This window comes from Rhinopithecus bieti, unplaced genomic scaffold (assembly GCF_001698545.2).
Source record: "Rhinopithecus bieti isolate Rb0 unplaced genomic scaffold, ASM169854v2 scaffold_4602, whole genome shotgun sequence".
NCBI lineage: Eukaryota > Metazoa > Chordata > Mammalia > Primates > Cercopithecidae > Rhinopithecus > Rhinopithecus bieti.
The window spans coordinates 424,263-441,970 of record NW_016804401.1 but is presented as its reverse complement, the minus strand read 5'-3'; the positions used below and the strand labels follow the sequence as shown (position 1 = coordinate 441,970).

The 17,708-nt window shown below is 49.7% G+C and overlaps 2 protein-coding genes across 9 annotated transcripts in view; one reads left to right on the top strand and one right to left on the bottom strand.

The window, feature by feature from the left end:
• Positions 1-3,196: 3,196 nt before the first annotated feature.
• DMRTC2 (DMRT like family C2) lies at positions 3,197-10,823 on the bottom strand. 3 transcript variants are annotated; one of them, XM_017867885.1, is made up of 9 exons: positions 10,724-10,819; positions 8,633-8,860; positions 8,404-8,549; positions 7,757-7,833; positions 7,310-7,490; positions 7,029-7,155; positions 5,147-5,207; positions 4,819-4,993; positions 3,197-3,931 (listed from the first exon to the last, which is right to left on the bottom strand). In XM_017867885.1, the coding sequence occupies exons 2-9, from the start codon at positions 8,854-8,856 to the stop codon at positions 3,819-3,821; spliced, it is 1,104 nt and encodes a 367-aa protein (XP_017723374.1). In that variant the 5' UTR covers positions 8,857-8,860; positions 10,724-10,819; the 3' UTR covers positions 3,197-3,818. The 3 variants fall into 3 exon arrangements, with proteins under 3 accessions (XP_017723374.1, XP_017723372.1, XP_017723373.1); XM_017867883.1 differs by having other exon boundaries at positions 3,374-3,931; positions 4,819-5,207; positions 10,724-10,823; XM_017867884.1 differs by lacking the exon at positions 10,724-10,819 and adding an exon at positions 9,785-9,885 and having other exon boundaries at positions 3,374-3,931; positions 4,819-5,207.
• The window catches only part of LYPD4 (LY6/PLAUR domain containing 4), an 11,705-nt gene continuing 4,787 nt past the window's right edge, over positions 10,791-17,708 (top strand). The window contains exons 1-4 of one of the 6 annotated variants that reach the window (XM_017867888.1): positions 10,791-10,871; positions 16,002-16,227; positions 16,383-16,535; positions 17,122-17,448. In XM_017867888.1, coding sequence (XP_017723377.1) covers positions 16,122-16,227; positions 16,383-16,535; positions 17,122-17,448 — 586 coding nt within the window. In that variant the 5' untranslated portion in view covers positions 10,791-10,871; positions 16,002-16,121. Of the gene's footprint in view, positions 10,872-11,068; positions 12,207-16,001; positions 16,228-16,382; positions 16,536-17,121; positions 17,449-17,708 lie in introns of those variants that run through there. The other 5 variants (XM_017867887.1, XM_017867886.1, XM_017867890.1 and 2 more) reach the window with 5 other exon arrangements.

Here is a 17,708-nt window from a genome sequence, read left to right as displayed (position 1 = left end):
TTTTTTTTTTTTTTTTTTGGTTGGGTACGGTGGCTCACAACTCTAATCCTAATATAACAACAAGAAACAAAAATACATACACACAAACAAAACAACTCTAATCCCAGCACTTTGGGAGGCTGAGGCAGGAGGATCGCTTGAGATCAGACATTCAAGACCAGCCTGGGCAACATAGTGAGACACTGTCTCTACAAAAATAAAAATTAGCCTCACATGGAGGTGTATGCCTGTAGTCACAGCTACTCAGGAGGTTGAGGCTGGAGGGTCACTTGAGCCTGGGAGGTTGAGGCTGCAGTGAGCCATGACTGTGGCACTGTACTCCAGCCTGGGTGACAGAGATTGTCTTAGAAAAAATGGTTTGAGGTCAGACAGTTCATATTTTGATGAGCAGAGGGGCAGCATTGGAGTGTGTTAACACAGGAGGAACAAAACAATTCCTAAGGAATCAGACAGAATGTATTTTACTCAGTCATTTATTCTGAGCTCCCAGGGAGGAACTGCAGGCAGGCCCTCTGCTCTGAGAGTGCTTATTCTCTGAGGGGGAGACATAGATAGACATAGATAGGTACAGCTCAGGGTGATCAGGGCTATGAAATAGGGACCAGTGGCCTCTTGGGAACATAGGGAACTCTGCCTGAGAGGCTTAACATATTATTTTGAGTTGGATGAAAAGGATGCACTTTGCTTTTGTGAAGAGTTCAGGATCTTGTGAAGGCCCATGCAGGGTAGGGGTTATAGGACTCTATTTATGCAAACGTGTCAGGGCTGCAAAGCCAGCTATGCAATGGAACGGGGGTGCAGAATGAGGCCTATGTGGACCAAGCAATGAGGGTCTACGTATAGGCTGGATGGGGATAAGTGTATGATGTCAGTTCAACGTTGGACTAGAATTGAGGTCAGGAATGGAGCAAGTTAACATAGGGCTGAAGTGAAAGGAGCATGGACTCCCAAAGGGCAGAATGTGAAATAAGCTCCTGAAATAAAACCTGGGTGGCTGTTGTGAGGAGTCTTGTGAGGAGAGAGAGCAACAGGGACGGTGCTTCATATTTGGGACCTCATTGGTTAAGTCTGCAGAGTGCCAAGAGGGTACACAAAGAAGGCTTAGGAGGGAGATGATTTACTCAGCACTTTATTGGACCATGGCAATACCTTTCCCTGCCTGGCACTGGGAAGTGGGAAAGGGGTCGGGATAGGAAACAGTGCTTACAGTCTATTATCTGTAATCTCTCAGAGCCGAGAAGAGGCCAGGAACCTACTGGCTCCCTACAACCACAGGTGAAGAGTGCTGCACTGGAACAGGCAACAGCTTAGAAGCATGAGCAACTCTTAAATCTGCCCCTTTCCCTAAGACTGACATCTGCAGAAGCTCTGGCCCTTTCCCTCGGGCACTAGTGGGGGACCCTAACAATTTGAAAGACAAAGTTGGCCTGGCCAGTGGTGTGAAAAGCCTTGCCCAAGCCAGGTACTGAAGGAGAGGTGGACGGCAGAGAAATGAGAAGGGCCTGTAAAGAGGGGCCTGCTCTCTAGTCTACTCCTTCCCACAATCTCCATCACTTCCTCTTTTCCTCCCCTTTTCATGCCATCCTTTAACCCCAAATTATACTTTCTCTTTTACCCTTCTCAGCTGTGTGACCTTGGTGTACAGAGGACCCTTGGTCAGTGCTGAGTAGCAGAGTCTCAGCCATGTTGCATGTTCCAGTGCTTCCTTTCTCTGTGACTTTGTGGCCTTGGTCATCTGTCACTAGGAAGGCATGGGACACCAAGTCTTAGGCAGGTCTATTAAGGAGCAATCATATGTCTAAGTTATAGTTAAGGGGAGGGAAGAAGGGTGTGAAGCTGACTTTGGTCTCCTGATATCTCAGTACCTCCTGAGAAGCGCTGCAGGTTTGTTACTCTGTAATCTGTTAGGGAGAAGAAGAAACCCACCCTCTCAAAATCCCAAACAAGAAAGAACAAGTTGTAATTGGATGTCATCACCATCAATCATCTTGAGTAAAACAAGGGGTGTAGGTAACATCAGGAAAAAGAGTCAGTGATCAAGTACATCCCTTGAGCCCCTTCTAAGGGTGAGAAGGGGGTCTCTGGGTCTTCACATCTTTGGAATAGCTCAACCGGTTTTCCTGTGTACGGAACGGTTCAAGGAGAAGGACTTGATACCAGAGGACTACGAAACAAATGCAGGTAAGATCTTATTCTTAATATACCTTGAGGAGAAAAATAAAAGACTTTTTTGAAAACTCTTGACTTGTACCTGTCTTCTGGAGTCCTGATTGGGGAAAGGAGTGGTATATCTTTCACTCTATGCTTTTATTTATTTATTTTATAGAGACAGGGTCTCCCCGTGTTACTCAGGCTGGTCTCAAACTCCTAGGCTCAAGCGATCCTTGGGCCTCAGCCTCCCAAAGTGCTGGGATTACAGATGTGAGCTACCACACCCGGCCCAATGCTTTACAAACATTATTAACTAATTTGGAGCCTGGCAAAGAAAAGGAACACTCCTCCAATCTCTGCCTAGAAATTTCCCCTAAAACACTTGGGCAAGTCATTTTACCTCTTTAAGCTTGTTTCTTCACTTGTAAAATGGGAACATCATGCATAACTTCCAGGGTTGCTGTGAGGATATGTGAATCAAATAGAGTGGGTGCTCAATAAATGGTAGTAAGTGTTTCTTAACCTTTTATGGATCCTTCGAAACTTACACACATGAACCTCCCTAGTTGAGGAAAAACTTGTGATAAAGACTAACTTGATTCTTTCTATTCTGGTTGGCCTCAATTTCCCCATCCAGAAAATGTCATGTTAGATTAGTATCAAGTTGGTATTCCATTGGCCAAAGCTAGCCTGAAAATATGTTTTATTTGGCACGTATAGAATTTAAAGAAGAAAACTGAGCCAACATTTGAAAATTAAGATGTTTTACATGGAAATCTAGTTTTCCGGTTTCTCTTGAAAAAATCAGAAGATGGAGCAACACTGAGTCCACATTCTTGCCTGGCAGTAATCTGCTAGGGCCAAATGGAGGCTGCTCCTTAGTCAGGGCATCCATTCTCAGTTTGCCAGGGTCCATCTGGCCTTCTTTACTCATTTATTTGATCTGCTCAGCCCTGTAGGCATTTTGATTGGTAGCCCCTCTAGACAGCTGGAAACTGTCTATGGCTGGCACAGAACTAGAAATTAATCAGTGAATCCCCCGCTATTTCTTTACATCATTTTTTCTTATTTGGACAAAGAAAAAAATCCAAGTTTGTGTTTATCTATGGTAGCTATTGGATAACTGATTTTTCACTTTGAGAAGTGAATTGAACAAGTCCTTTCTGTCAGTCCGGATAGACTAGGTTAGGCTGTGGTAACAATCCCCAAATCTCAGTGGCTTAAAACAACAAAGGTTTATTTCTTGCTTACTCACACAAACCTAGACACAAAATGAAAACACTCTACTGTTTTCACACGCATGGAGACAGACATGAGTGCATAGGTACGTACAGAATCATGGAACCCTGGGATGTAAACTCATGCAAACACGTTTATAGATGCTGGTCAGCTTAAATAGCACAACTTTCTCTTTATTGAGGATTTCAAGAGATCCCAGGACCCAAGAAGGGTACAAGAATATCCACCGTCAGCCAAGGAAATGCCCACACTACCAAAGGAACTGAAAGCTAATGAAGCACCTGAAAGCTTAAACAAACAAACAAAAAAGCCCAAAGCTTGTACTACATTAAATTCCATGCATAAATCCCTAAGTAAAACACTAAATATACAGTGCCAGCAGGCTGTCACCTCCCTGCCACAGCAAGTCAGCCTCCATCTCCAGGTTTCTAGCTCAGGAGGGAGACAGACCCCAGACGGCCAATATGCAGAGCAACGGAGGGGGCTGGGCTGGGTCGAAGACCGGGACCAACAGGCTGGAATCCTCTTCCTCCAGCAGGAGCTACAGGCAAGAAGGAACGGGGAGGATCAGGTCACATCCGTTTTTTCTCCTAGCAACCCCCTCTTTTTACGGAATCCAATCCAGGTCTCATCATTGTTCTCCTGGATGATTTCACAGACCTCCTTGCTAATTTTTCCACCTCTAGTCTTGCCTCCTCCAAACCCTCCATCAAAGCCATCTACTTGTCTTTCTAAAGCTCAGAGTCTCTGAATTTGTCCTTGCTTAGTTCAGAAACGTTCCCTGGCTCCCCTTCATGTACAGTTGCTGGTCTAGACACCTAAGCCTGGCATGCCGGGTCTCCAGTATCAGAAGCCTCTCCAGCCTCCTTTCCTCTGTTCTAGCAGTTGCTCCAAGCCAGTTTGTCTGATTCAGTATTTGGACAGGAGAATTCGCAGCTTTCCCTGTCTGTCCCCCTAGGTGTTTCTCACTCTTCAAGGTTCCTCCAGTCTTCTCCAGGTTTGTCACTGAGCCTTGTGAAGGCATCCAGGTTCCCCAACTAGAATGGAAGCTCCTTGAAGGCACTTATCAGACCTCCTCCCAGGCCAGACCCCACACCAGACTTCAGCAGGCAGCCTGGGTCCAGAGACAGAGTGTTGGGTTCCCTACCACTGTCTCGCTATATGCCCTTGGGCAAGTCCCTGCCTTTCTCAGGGCCCCACTTTCCTTGATATCAAGAAATTTGCTGTCAAGTGCCAAACTGATAAAATGGATTCACTGAATAACTCTCAACTGCAATCTCAGGGGCCAGGCTGAGGAGCTTGGGGTCCTGGGCCTGAAGATGTTCAACCTGCTGACCCCCTCATCTCCTTGGTTAGTCCCTGTGTACTTTAGTGACCTCCATTTCCCAGCCATCCTATCCCATCCTCTCCTTTCATGGAACACATTACCTGGTGGGCCACAGGGGTGAAGCAGGGAGATCCAGGCAGGGTTAGGGGGCACAGAAGGGGTCACACGAGGAGCCTGGGATGAATCTTTCAGTCCCACGAGGGCTTCAGCTGCCTCTTGCTGCAGCTGCCGCTCTGAGGGGGCAGATGTCCGGGCCAGGCGAGAGGCTCCAGAGGCCTGCAAGGGAAAAGGAGACAAGCAGACTGGGAACCCCACCTTCTGCCTACCCTCTAAGTGTTCCTCAGCCCCCACTTCCTTCAGTTTCCTGCTTTTCCCTTTCCCAGGCTCAACCTCCTCCCAGGACCCTAGATCCCACTTCTTTCCCAGGACCTGTGGCTGTAGCTGAAGAGGGTCTGGGGTGCCACAGGACTGGAGTATCAGAGTTGAGTGTCTAGAAACAAGGAGAGAAGATGCCAGGGTGGTTAAACACATGAACAGACATGCACACATTGAAAGAGGGGCAGGGTTTTGCCTTGTTTTTATCTGGGAATCTGAGAGCCATGGGCCATTAAGCTGTGTCTTGATTTATTTTGTTTTCAGTAAAGTAAAAATCCTTGCTAGCTTTTCCTCCCAGGGCTACTGTGAGGATTATGGGAAATCACTGGTGTCTTTTTTTCTCTTTTTTTTGAGACAAGGTCTTGCTCTGTCACCTAGGCTGGAGTGCAGTGGCTGGGTGATCATACCTCACCATAAGCTTGAATTCCTGGGCCTACACCATCTTCCCACCTCAGCCTCCTAAGTAGCTAGGAAAACAGGTGTGTACCACCATTCCTGGCTGTTTTAATTTTTTTGTAGAGACGAGGTCTCACTCAGTTACTCAGGTAGTCTCAAACTCTTGGCCTCAAGCAATCCTCCCACCTCAGTCTCCCGAAGTGTTGGGATTACGGGTGTGAGCCACCAGGCCCCGTTGTATTTCAACTACAAAAACACTAATGATCACAACACCCAAATCCAACCCACTTATAAAAATAATCAACCACTCCCTCACTGACCTACCCACCCCATCTAACATTTTCGTATGATGAAACTTTGGCTCACTCCCCACCTGATATCAGTTTTTTTTTTTTTTTCTTTTTTTTGAGACGGAGTCTTGCTCTGTCACCCAAGCTGGAGTGCACTGGCCAGATCTCAGCTCACTGCAAGCTCCGCCTCCCGGGTTCACGCCATTCCCCTGCCTCAGCCTCCCGAGTAGCTGGGACTACAGGCGCCCGCCACCTCGCCCGGCTAGTTTTTTGTATTTTTTAGTAGAGATGGGGTTTCACCGTGTTAGCCAGGATGGTCTCGATCTCCTGACCTTGTGATCCGCCTGCCTCGGCCTCCCAAAGTGCTGGGATTACAGGCTTGAGCCACCGCGCCCGGCCCTGATATCAGTTTTTAAAAAAACACCTAGAAGACTGGGATTACTGTCCCTGCCCTATCAGAGTCTGGGTCCCATTCCCCCAGTTCCCCAATCCCCATAGAACTTGAAGGAGAGCTTGGCTCACCTTTGGGAAGCTTTCCCTAATGTCCTCTGGCCCCTCTCCTGGGTTTCTGAGGCTCTCACCATCACTGCGCCCCCATATCAGCAGGCAATCTTACCCCATCAAATCTGTCTAAGCAGATATAACAGCTACCATTAAAGGGTCTATTCCATACATTATTGCTAATTCTTTTTATTTATTTATTTATTTTTGAGATGGAGTCTTGCTCTGTTGCCCAGCCTGGAGTGCAGGTGGCAATCTCAGCTCACTATAAGCTCCACCTCCCGGGTTCACGCCATTCTCCTGCTTCAGCCTTCCAAGCAGCTGGGACTACAGGCACCCGCCACCACGCCTGGCTAATTTTTTTGTATTTTTAGTAGAGACGGGGTTTCATCGTGTTAGCCACGATGGTCTGGATCTCCTGACCTCGTGATCTGCCCGCCTCGGCCTCACAAAGTGCTGGGATTACAGGCTTGAGCCACCGAGCCCGGTCCATTACTGCTAATTCTTACAACAACCAGAGAGGTAAGTAATAGTGTCTCCAATTTACTGATAGAAAAACAGGCTCAGAGAGGTAAAGATAATTGTCCAAAGCATCATAGCTAGGAAATGGCAGTACTAGGAGAGCTCTGCCTTGCCTATTAGTCAGAGACCTTTTCATCTTTATTATCCACTGGGGTTGGACATCAGCATTGTGGTTGGACACAGCACAGGCTTAGGTTCATGATACACATCCTTCTCTCCCTACTCACGTGCGGGGTTGGCTAGGGGGCCCTTGGGGCTCTCCAGAAAGAGGAGCTGTCAGTACTGGGTGAGATCCTGGGCAGGTGGTGAAGGGCCCATGAGTGGGCAGCTGGAGGGAGGTGCCAGGGTCAAAGCCTAATGAGAATAAAAGAATGCAGAGTGTATAGGGGTCAAGGTCATAGTTTCTTTCCTCCCTCTCCCCATGTGTGCTTTCTTCCTCTTCCCTCTCCAATATGTGGCAGATTGGCACTCAAATATCTGTTGAATGAATGTTGAATTATCATCTTACCAGGGAAGGGAGGCAGAGAGAGAGCAGGTTCTTGGTACAGCAAGCGGCACACCACTGGTGGTGGCATGGAGAGGCCTGGAGGCAGCCAGTGTCCAGGAACCCAAGGGCCAGGAGGCACTGGAGTCCAGGACAAGGGCAAGGCTTCCGGGGGACGGCTGAGCAGCAGAGGCCCACAGGAGTTCTGTAGGGGCAGAGGGCACACACTGGAGTTGGGTACAAGGCTGAAGAAGGACTGAGTGTATTCTGGGATGCGGGCAGAACCCCAAAACTTTAGAGCTGGGAGGCCCTCATTTTCCTCTCATTTTGCCTAGAGAAGAACAGTGATTTGACCAGATTACACAGCAAACTAGGGCTGGGGCTAGAACCCAGGTGTTGAGGGCACAGAAGAAAAGGTCTGGATAGGAACTAGGGTGGGGGACACTTTCTCAGGCCCCAGCCTCTCCTTACCTTCCCAGGAGGTGTTGGTGCCAGCAGGACTGCCCCATGGGGGGTCTGAGGCTGGGGTGCTATGTTCTCCTTTCCAGCTGTGAAGGACCAGGGAGAGCTCTAATAAGCCCTTTCTCCTGACTCCTATCCTACCCCAACCCCAGACAGTTCTCATCTTCCCCATTTAGCCCTTTTTTTTTTTTTGAGATGGAGTCTTGCTCTGTTGCCCAGGCTGGAGTGCAGTGGCGTGATCTTGGTTCACTACAACTTCCACCTCCCAGGTTCAAGTGGTTCTCCTGCTTCAGCCTCCTGAGTAGCTGGGACTACAGGCGTGCGCCACCAAGCCCAGCTAAGTTTTGTATTTTTAGTAGAGACGGGGTTTCACCATATTGGCCAGGATGGTCTCGATCTCTTGACCTCGTGGTCTGCCTGCCTTAGCCTCCCAAAGTGCTGGGATTACAGGCGTGAGCCACTGCGCCTGGCCTCTAGCCCATTTTTGACCCACAGAACTTGCTGCATTCTCTCAACGCTGGGGAAGCCGAGGCTGAGGGAGTAGAAACCCTTAGTTCAAGGTTGCACACCAATTCAGCAACAGGGCTGGGCCTCTTTTTCCCACATCTGCCTCCTACACCCAAACCCCTGCCCTGTCGCTGGTTAGAGACACTCACAGGGGACCTGTGGTCGAGTGGTTCCCTTTCTGAAGTGGTTGGGAGCTTTGGGAGAGGCTTCCCCTCTCCTCATCAGGTGCTTCTTTAGCTGCGCTTCCTGCTGCCTACGCAAGGCCACCTGGGCAGCCATGACCCTGCGGCGCTCCCTAAAAGTGGGGAGTTGTGAGTCAAAGGTCAGTCACCCTTTGGAGGAGGCCCATCCTCCTCCCCTCCTAGACCTCATACTCACAGGATGAGGACACATTTGTGACACTCGCAAGCCTGGAAGAGGCAGAGGCGCTTGTGGCCCTTGAGGTGGGCGGTGACACCGTGGTTGCGGCAGCGGGCGCAGGTTGGAGAGCGGCTGATGGCTCTCCTGGGGATCAGCTCTGTGCCCTGGGGGTCTCTGGTCTCATCCCGGGGGGTAGAGTCTGAGGGGCAGTGGTAGCCAGCAGGCATGTCACTGGGTTCCATGGATCTAGGGGTAGGAGTGGAGGGTGAGCATAGCCACACCACTGCACTCTAGCCTCAGTGACAGAGCGAGATTCCGTCTCAAAAAAAATTTTTTTTTTTAAAAGTGTTTTATTTATTTATATTATTTATTATTTATACTTTATTTTGAGGCGGAGTTCGCTCTGTCCGCCCGGACTGAGTGCAGTGGCCGGATCTCAGCTCACTGCAAGGCTCGCCTCCCGGTTTGCGCCATTCTCCCGCCTCAGCCTCCGAGTAGCTGGGACTACAGCCGCCGCCACCTCGCCCAGCTAAGTTTTTTTTTTTGTATTTTAGTAGAGATGGGTTCACTGTGTTAGCCCAGGATGGCTCGATCTCCTGACCCGTGATTCCGCCGTCTCGGGCCTCCCAAAGTGCTGGGATTACAGGCTTGTAGCCACCGCGCCCGGCCTATTTTATTTTATAGAGACAAGGTCTCACTATGTTTCCCAGGCTGGTCTCGAACTCCTGGGCTCAAGTGATCCTCCTGCCTTGGCCTCCCACAGTGCTAGGATTACAGGCATGAACTGCTGTGCCTGGTCTTCTTTATTCTTTCAGTTCAAACATTCTTTTCTTTCAATCCAAACACCTTCCCACCCACACACACATCCCAGGTTCTGGCCTACTCATGTCCTTCCATACCGCTTCAGCGAGTCCTACACTACCTTTTCACAAGCACCCTGTTCCATCCCAACAGTGTTTCCTGGCATCCTCTTCAATAATGCTCACCCCACTGTCATGCATTTATCCAATGCCTACCAGTAGTTTTATGCCCCTTTCAATTCTTAGTTCAATTTCAATTCTTAGTTTCATCTATGCCCTGCAAAGCAACTGCCTCCTTGCATTTCTTCAGTCTTATTTTGTTCTTGTACCCCTTTAAATCAGAACCCTCTCTTACACCCCCAATAATTACATTCTTCTCACGGATTCCCTGCTCCACTTTCTTTTTTTTTTATTGACAGGGTCTCCCTCTGTTGCCCAGGCTGGAGCGCTGTGGCGCGATCATGGCTCACTGTGGCCTCCACCTCCTGAGCTCAAGCAATCCTCCCGCTGCAGCCACCCGAGTAGCTGGGACCACAGGCTGGACCCACTGCGCTCGGCTCCCTTGTCCCACTTTCTTTCTTTTTTTTGTTTTGAGATGGAGTCTCGCTCTGTAGCCCAGGCTGGTGTGCAGTGGTGCGTTCCCGGCTCACTGCAATTTCCGCCTCCTGGGTTCAAGCAATTCTGCCTCAGCCTCCCGAGTATCTGGGATTACAGGCCTGTGCCACCATGACCGTCTAATTTTTGTATTTTTAGTAGAGACAGGGTTTCACCATGTTGGCCAGGCTGGTCTTGAATTCCTGACCTCAAGTGACCTGCCTGCTTCGGCCTCCCAAAGTGTTGGGATTACAGGCGTGAGCCACCACACCCGCCACCTGCCCCACTTTCAAGTTATTTTCCTTCACTCCTTCATTCATTCCACACATCGTTACTGAGCCCTGTCATGTGCTAGGCCCTGATCTTGGCCAAAAACCTTCTCCTCGGGGCACTAATGTCTCTCTTGTGCCCACACATTATTCAGGTTTTTGCGTAAACCCGTGCAGTTGCTGTGTCCAGCACTTCCTGCCCCTGTGCCCACTCCTAACAATTAATTTCATGCATTCCCCCCTCCCCCCTTCCCGTGCCCCAGGGAGCGAGTGCAGCACGGGGAACGCGCCAAGGGGCCCGCGAGGCGGGGAAGGGGAGAGGGGGCGCGAGGGCGGGAGGGGCGCGAGGGGCAGGCGAGGGGATGCCTGGGGTAGGGAGTCCAGCTAACAGGGAGGAGGACGGAAAGGCAGGAGGGGCCGTGTTCGTGCAGCTGGTTCACGGTTACCACAGCCTCCAATGGAGTCAGATTCAGTCAAGAAGATGCCCAAGGTCACTGCGAGAAAGTGGCCAGAGGAACGGCCACGCTCGCGCTGCTTTTCTTGCCCTGTCTCACAAGGACCAATGAACTTCAAGCATCGCCTCTGTCCGCCCAGGTGGACGACCAATGCGGTTTGAGATCCTGAACTGATGTCCCGCCCCTTCCCTTCTGCCAGCTTCTTGGCGCGCAAGTCTATCAGTCCTGCCAATAGCGCTTCGAGTTGAGTCTCGCGCCACCCCTGCCCCTCCCTCCTTGCGTCCTGCCTGGCCAGACTGTCTTTCCTCTCTCAAGGCAGGTGGCCAATGGGGCGTCGAGTACTCTCCCTCTTGCACTGAGGCTGGCCCCTCCCCCCAGGAACGGCCCGCCTGGCCCCGCCCCTGGGGCGTTGACTAAGCCCGGTCTGCCCACGGGTAGCCTTGCTTCTGGCCTTTGCTTGCCTTCTACCTCGACTTCGCGAGTGGCCTGTTTTTGCTGCGTGGACGCCCGCGTTTTCTATTATTTCCCTTCCGGTGCCCCACAACTCCTGAGCTACCCTTCCTTTATGCGTTCTCTCCCAGCCCTGTGATTTCCCTGCTTGCTTAGCGGGCCCTCCTTCCTCAAATTGCACCCCTTTCCTTGTGTCTCCCAAGCTGCCTTTGTGTCGGTTGTGATTTTCCTAATCTCGGATTTTCCCTTTCTCTCGAACCTATTTTCTCCCGTGCTTCATTCCCTGATAGCCTGGCCCCTTCCCCGCTTCCTTCGCTACCCGGGACGCCTCTAGTTTTTCTGAATTTCCGGCTGGCTCCACGGTCCGCGTTCATCTTCCTCAAGAGTTCACCCCTCTGGGGGCTTCTCTGTGTAATCGTCGCCTTCTCTGGGTATCTCTGTGAGCTCTGTCTCACGCCATCCGCCATCTTCTCTGCTTTGGCCCCTTTTCTCTGTGCAGCCCACTCTGTGTCCCTTTTTCCGCCCTCAGAGATCGACTCCTCTTCTCCCTGAGAACCCCGCCTTTGTGCCCCACTCCTCATTTTCCTACGCCTCCCTCTCTCTGCTGGTCCTCTGTCTCCCTGCAAGGTTCCATTCCATCAATTTGTTTGTCTTTTGTAGGGGTGGCATCCCCTCTTGACTACTGCTCCATCCTTTTTTTTTTTTTTTTGCTTGAGAATTTCAGTCTTTTCTGGTTTCGTCTCCACTTGTACTCAGCTCGTTGGGTCCAGTTGTTCTGCATCTCAGGCTGGCGTGTGCCATATTCTCTGATTGGCCTAGTCCCCGCCGCCGTGAGATCCTTTGTCAGCCTTCCTTTCTCTTTCCTGTGTCCCAGCTTTTCTGTGGGTCTTAGCACCTTTCTTGGCCACAGATTTCTGGGTTACAGAGCACGTGTGTCTGAGGCATTGCAGACAGAAAAGGGTGGCCGACGTGACCTCTAGCTGGACTGCTGGGCAGGGGAGCTGTCCTAGATAAAATTGGAAAGGTTGGGTGGCGCTGATCTGGGGTGGGGTGGCGTCAGGGGAGGCTTAAAGGCCAGCTAAAGAGGATGAACTTGATCCTTTAGGTAGTGGAGAGAGAGTAAGAGGAAGTGGGTGTGGGAGGGAGGGATGGTGGTGGAGGAACAGGGTAACTAACAATTATAAAGAGCTTAGCATTTGCCTAACACTTATGATAATAATTTTATTGACCCTATGAGTTGTATTATACTCTATTTTATAAACAAGGTAGTAGGCTCTGAGTTCAACAAATTGTACAGCTAGTAAGGGAAGGGGTAAAGATTCTAACCTGGGTCTCTGAGGCCAAGGTCTATGATCTTTGTACCCCCTCCTACACTGTTATTTTCCACCAATTCCCCACTTTCATTCCCTAACCTTCTTATAGGCAGTTTTTATTCTGAGGTGGTTAATAATATGTATCTTTTGGTTTGTGTGTGTGTTCTCCCAGGATGCGTGTAGTGTTTTTTTATTGTTTTTTTTTTTTTTTTTTTTTTTTTTTTTTTTTTTAAGAGATGGAGTTTTCCCATATTGGCCAGTCTGGCCCCAAACTCCTGGCCTGAAGTGACCTGCCTGCCTCGGCCTCCCAAGGTGCTGGGATCACAGGCATGAACCACGACACCCAACCTGTATTTGAGTTTTTAATTTATGCAAGTGATACTGTGTTATCTACTATTTAAAATGATCAGCACTCTGCTTTTACAATCTATCCATGTATACATTCTGTCATTCTGTCATCATGCGTACATTTTTTTTTTTTTAAGATGGAGTTTCACTCTTACTGCCCAGGCTGGGGTGCGATGGTGTGATCTCGGCTCACTGCACCCTCCACCTCCCGGGTTCAAGTGATTCTCCTGCTGCCACAGCCTCTTGAGTAGCTGGGATTACAGGCTCCCACCACCACACTCGACTAATTTTTGTACTTTTAGTAGAGTCGGGGTTTTGCCATGTTGACCAGGCTGGTCTTGAACTCCTGACCTCAAGTGATTGGCCCGCCTCAGCCTCCCAAAGTGCTGGGATTACAGGCGTGAGCCACTGCACCCTGCGTCACATCCTGTGTACGTCTAATCAACTGCTTCCAACTCCTGTGTGATAGTCATAGTGTACATCCCCAGCATGTTTTGCATTCACTTGGTCTCAGAGAGGGAAGCTCCCATTGTCTCAACCTACCATCACCACAATAATGCTGGATTCGCTGGGCACGGGAGCTCATGCCTGTAATCCCAGCACTTTGGGAGGCCTAGGTGGGTGGATTGCTTGAGCCCAGGAGTTTGATAACAGCTGGGGCAACATGGAAAAACCCCATCGCTACAAAGGTGGGTGTGTTGGCACACACCTGTAGTCCCAGCTATTTGGGTGGCTGATGTGAGAGGATTGCTTGAGCCTGGCAGGTGGGGACTACAGTGAGCACAACTGCCCTCCAGCTTGGGCAACAGAGCAAGACCCTGTCTCAGAAAATGCTCCATTATTGTGCATGTTCCTTTGTAGATGAAGGTGGAAATTTTTGAAATACCTATGTAGGGTATACTAGAAATGGTATTCATAAACCCAATTTGACCGTGTAGTGTCAGACCCCTGCAATGCTGCTTTGGGCCCGAGATCCTGGTCAGAACTCTTAGCTCCTGTGTTTCTCAGAGTCCAGAAATAGTGTCTTATTCCCCAACCCTCCAAATAATCCCATGAGCAGCAGGGGCCAAAGGTTGCTTTATCCCCACATTCCTGCCAACACTTGACTTTTCCCCTCTTTCTGATCCTTAGCAGTATGATAGATGTACAGTTGAGGGATTGCATTTCTCTGGTTATTGTTGGGTTTGTGCATTTCTTCACTGTTTCTGTTTATTTGTTTGTTTGTTTGTTTGTTTGTTTTTTGAGACAGGGTCTTGTTCTGTTGCCTGGGCTGGAGTGCAGTGGCATGATCTCGGCTCACTGCAACCTCCAGCTTCTGGGTTCAAGCGATCCTCCCGCCTCAGCCTCCCTAGTAGCTGGGGCTACAGGCACGCACCACCATGCCTGGCTAATTTTTGTATTTTTGGTAGAGACAGTGTTTCACCTTGTTGGCCAGGCTGGTCTCGAACTCCTGACCTTGTGATCTGAGGCTAAAGCAATCCTTCAACATTAGCCTCCTGAGTAGCTGGGACTACAGGCACCTCCAGGCTTGGCTAATTTTTAAACTTTTTTTTTTTGGTATAGACAGGGTGTTGCCCAGGCTGGTCTCAACCTACTGACCTTGAGCAATCCTCCTGGCTCAGCCTCCCAAAGCACTGGAATTACCAGCATGAGCCACTGTGTTGCCCAGGCTGGTCTTGAACTCCTGACCTCAAGGGATACTCCTGGCTCAGCCTCCCAAAGCACTGGGATTAGAGGCATGAGCCACTGTGCCGGCCTGCATGTTCTCCCTTGATCAGATTTGCCAGGGAACTACCTCAATCTTTTCATAAAATGGGTCTTTTTTGTAATGATGTTTGATGTTTACTATTTCATTGATTTCTGCTATCATCCTTATTTCCATTATTTTTTTGGGTAGGAGAGATTTGCTTTGTTGCTCCTTATACAATTTCTTGAGCTAATTCATGAACATATTTATTTTTTAATGCTTCATATTTCCTGATACATGTATTTAAAAGTATAAATTTACTTCTAAATACTGCATTAGCTGTGTCTCAAATTTTGATGTATATATTTTAAAAACCCTTTAATTTTGAAATGATTATTGGCTTACAGGAAGTTGCAAAAGTGGTACATAGAGTTCCTTGAATCCTTCCTCCATCTTCCCTATAGGGGCATCTTATATAACCATAGTATACGAGCAGGAAATTGACATTTGTACAATACTGTTTGTATAATCTCTACTCACTACAACCTCCATCCCTGGGGCTCAAGTCGTCCTCCCACCTCAGCCTCCCAAGTGGCTGGGACCACAGGTGCACGCCACCATGCCTGGCCAATTTTTGTATATTTTGTAGAGATGGCGTTTTGTCGTGATGCCTGGGCTGGTGTACAGTACTGTTTAACTAGACTTCAGACCTTACTCAGTTTTCAGCAGATTTGACATGCACTTATGTGTGTGTGTGTGTGTCTGTGTCTATGTCTGTGTGTGAATGTGTGTGTTATGTAGTATGTTTATTATTATTAAGTTCTAAATACTTTTTTTTTTTTTAAATGGAGTCCCTGTCTGTTGCCCAGGCTGGAGTGCAGTGGCGCGATCTCAGTTCACTGCAACCCCCGCCTCCTGGGTTCAAGCGATTCTCATGCTTCAGCCTCCTGAGTAGTTGGCACTATAGGCTTGTGCCATCACCCCTGGCTAATTTATATTTTTTAGTAGAGATGGGGTTTTACCATGTTGGCAGGCTGGTCTTGGACTCCTGACCTCAGGTGATCCGCCTGCCTCAGCCTCCCAAAGTGACGGGATTACAGGCATGAGCCACTGCTCCTCACCTCAGTTCTAAATACTTTTAAATTTCCATATTGAACCAAGGGTTATTTAGTGATATGTTAACTTACACACACACACGCACACGAGTTTGAAGCATCCATTTGTTGCTCTGATCTCATTGCCTCTGGCTGGAGAACAGCCTGCATTATCAATAAGCCAGGATTCTCTGCTCAGCACCTTGTCCAATGGGAGGACATAAATGGGAGAGTGAGAGTCCTGCTTTGAGAAGCTAACATGGTGGGTGGTGCAGGTTAGACTGGAGGGCAGATAGTGGAGATGGGAAGACCTGTGATCCAGAAGATCTGAGGGAGCCTATGTCCCAGAAGCTGACGCAATCAACTTTCTGCTCCAGAAACAGTGACCCAGAGACAAGTGGACAAAGAATTTGGGGACTGACGGGAACTGAGCTTGGGATCCAGACTGAAACTGATTTCAGACTGACCTCTAGCACCCAGGACCCAGACACAGGACCATGGGACCCCAGCATTTGAGACTTGTGCAGCTGTTCTGCCTTCTGGGGGCCATCTCCACTCTGCCTCGTATGTCCTGTGGGGCTGGATGCTATAAGACCCAGAAAGGTGGGAGGCTGGATTCATGTCACTGGTGGAAGGAGGGCTGGGTATCTAGGTTTCGCTGGGGACAGGACCTATGGGGACTGAACTCTTGGTTAGCAGTTCAAGGGCTCAGAAGGTGATGTGAGGGGCCAATGACTGGGAGAACATTCTCTTTTTAGGGGTTGGAGCTCTTTTGTGCTATGAAGCCACAGCTTCAAGATTCAGAGCTGTTGCTTTCCATAACTGGAAGTGGCTTCTGATGAGGAACATGGTGTGTAAGCTGCAAGAGGGCTGCGAGGAGACGCTAGTGTTCATTGAGACAGGTGAAGCAGGTTAAGTTTCATCCATTTCCTTTTGCTTGCTCTTCTGACCTCCAGCTCCGCTCCCAGCACCCAGGGACTCTAGACTGGAATTCCACATAGTTACTATATATATATAAACAAATTTTTTTTGAGATGGGGAGTCTTACTATGTTGCCCAGGCTGGTCTCAAACTCCTGAGCTCAAGTGATCTGCCCACCTTGGCCTCCCAAAGTGTCAGGATTACAGGCATGAGCCCCTGTGCCTGGCCATTATTTATGTTCTGGATGATGTCAGACACTGGCAGGAGAGGAGCACAGCTCCACTGGTTGTGGTGTGGGCTGGATAAGTGGGTAGAATGGAGGTGGACAGATCCCTGGAGGAGGGCACAAGGGAGAGAGGAGTGGGGGCGGGGGTGGTCCTGCACAGGAAGAATGAGGAGATCCAGATGGAGACCCCAGCATCTGAGCCCTGTGCAGTTGCACTGAGTGGACACGGGTTGGGGAGGGAGGCAAAGATTGTGACAGGCAGGATGGGTGCAGAAAGAGCTGGGGGGAGGGAGGACTCTGGGTGAGGCCAGTGACACTGAGCTGAGCTCTCTCAATCCTCTGCTCCTCAGGGACTGCAAGGGGAGTTGTGGGCTTTAAAGGCTGCAGCTCATTTTCGTCTTACCCCGCGCAAATCTCGTACCTTGTCTCCCCACCCGGAGTGTCCATTGCCTCCTACAGTCGCGTCTGCCGGTCTTATCTCTGCAACAACCTCACCAGTTTGGAGCCTTTTGTGAAACTCAAGGCCAGCGCTCCTAAGTCTATCATATCTGCTTCCCATAGCTGCCCGACCTGTGTGGGCGAGCACACAGAGGATTGCCTCCCAAATTTTGTCACCACTAATTCTTGCCCCTTGGCTGCCTCTACGTGTTACAGTTCCACCTTAAAACTTCAGGCAGGTGAGAGGAGAGGAATTTTGTTCATCAAATGTCTACTCTGCCAGGTGCTGTCCAGCTGGTGGACAGAGAGGCTCAGAGAGGCTGGTGGGATCCGGAGATGGGATTGGGGTTGCAAGGGACAGGGCGCACGAATTCCAAGGAAGAAGGGGAAGGCGCCTGGTGCCTAAGTCTCTGATGGGAGAACAGGTGTTCTGGTTTGTGAGGGGCCTCTGGGAATAAGGCAGGGGCCCCTCCCTCCCTCCCTTCCCCCCCCTTCCCCC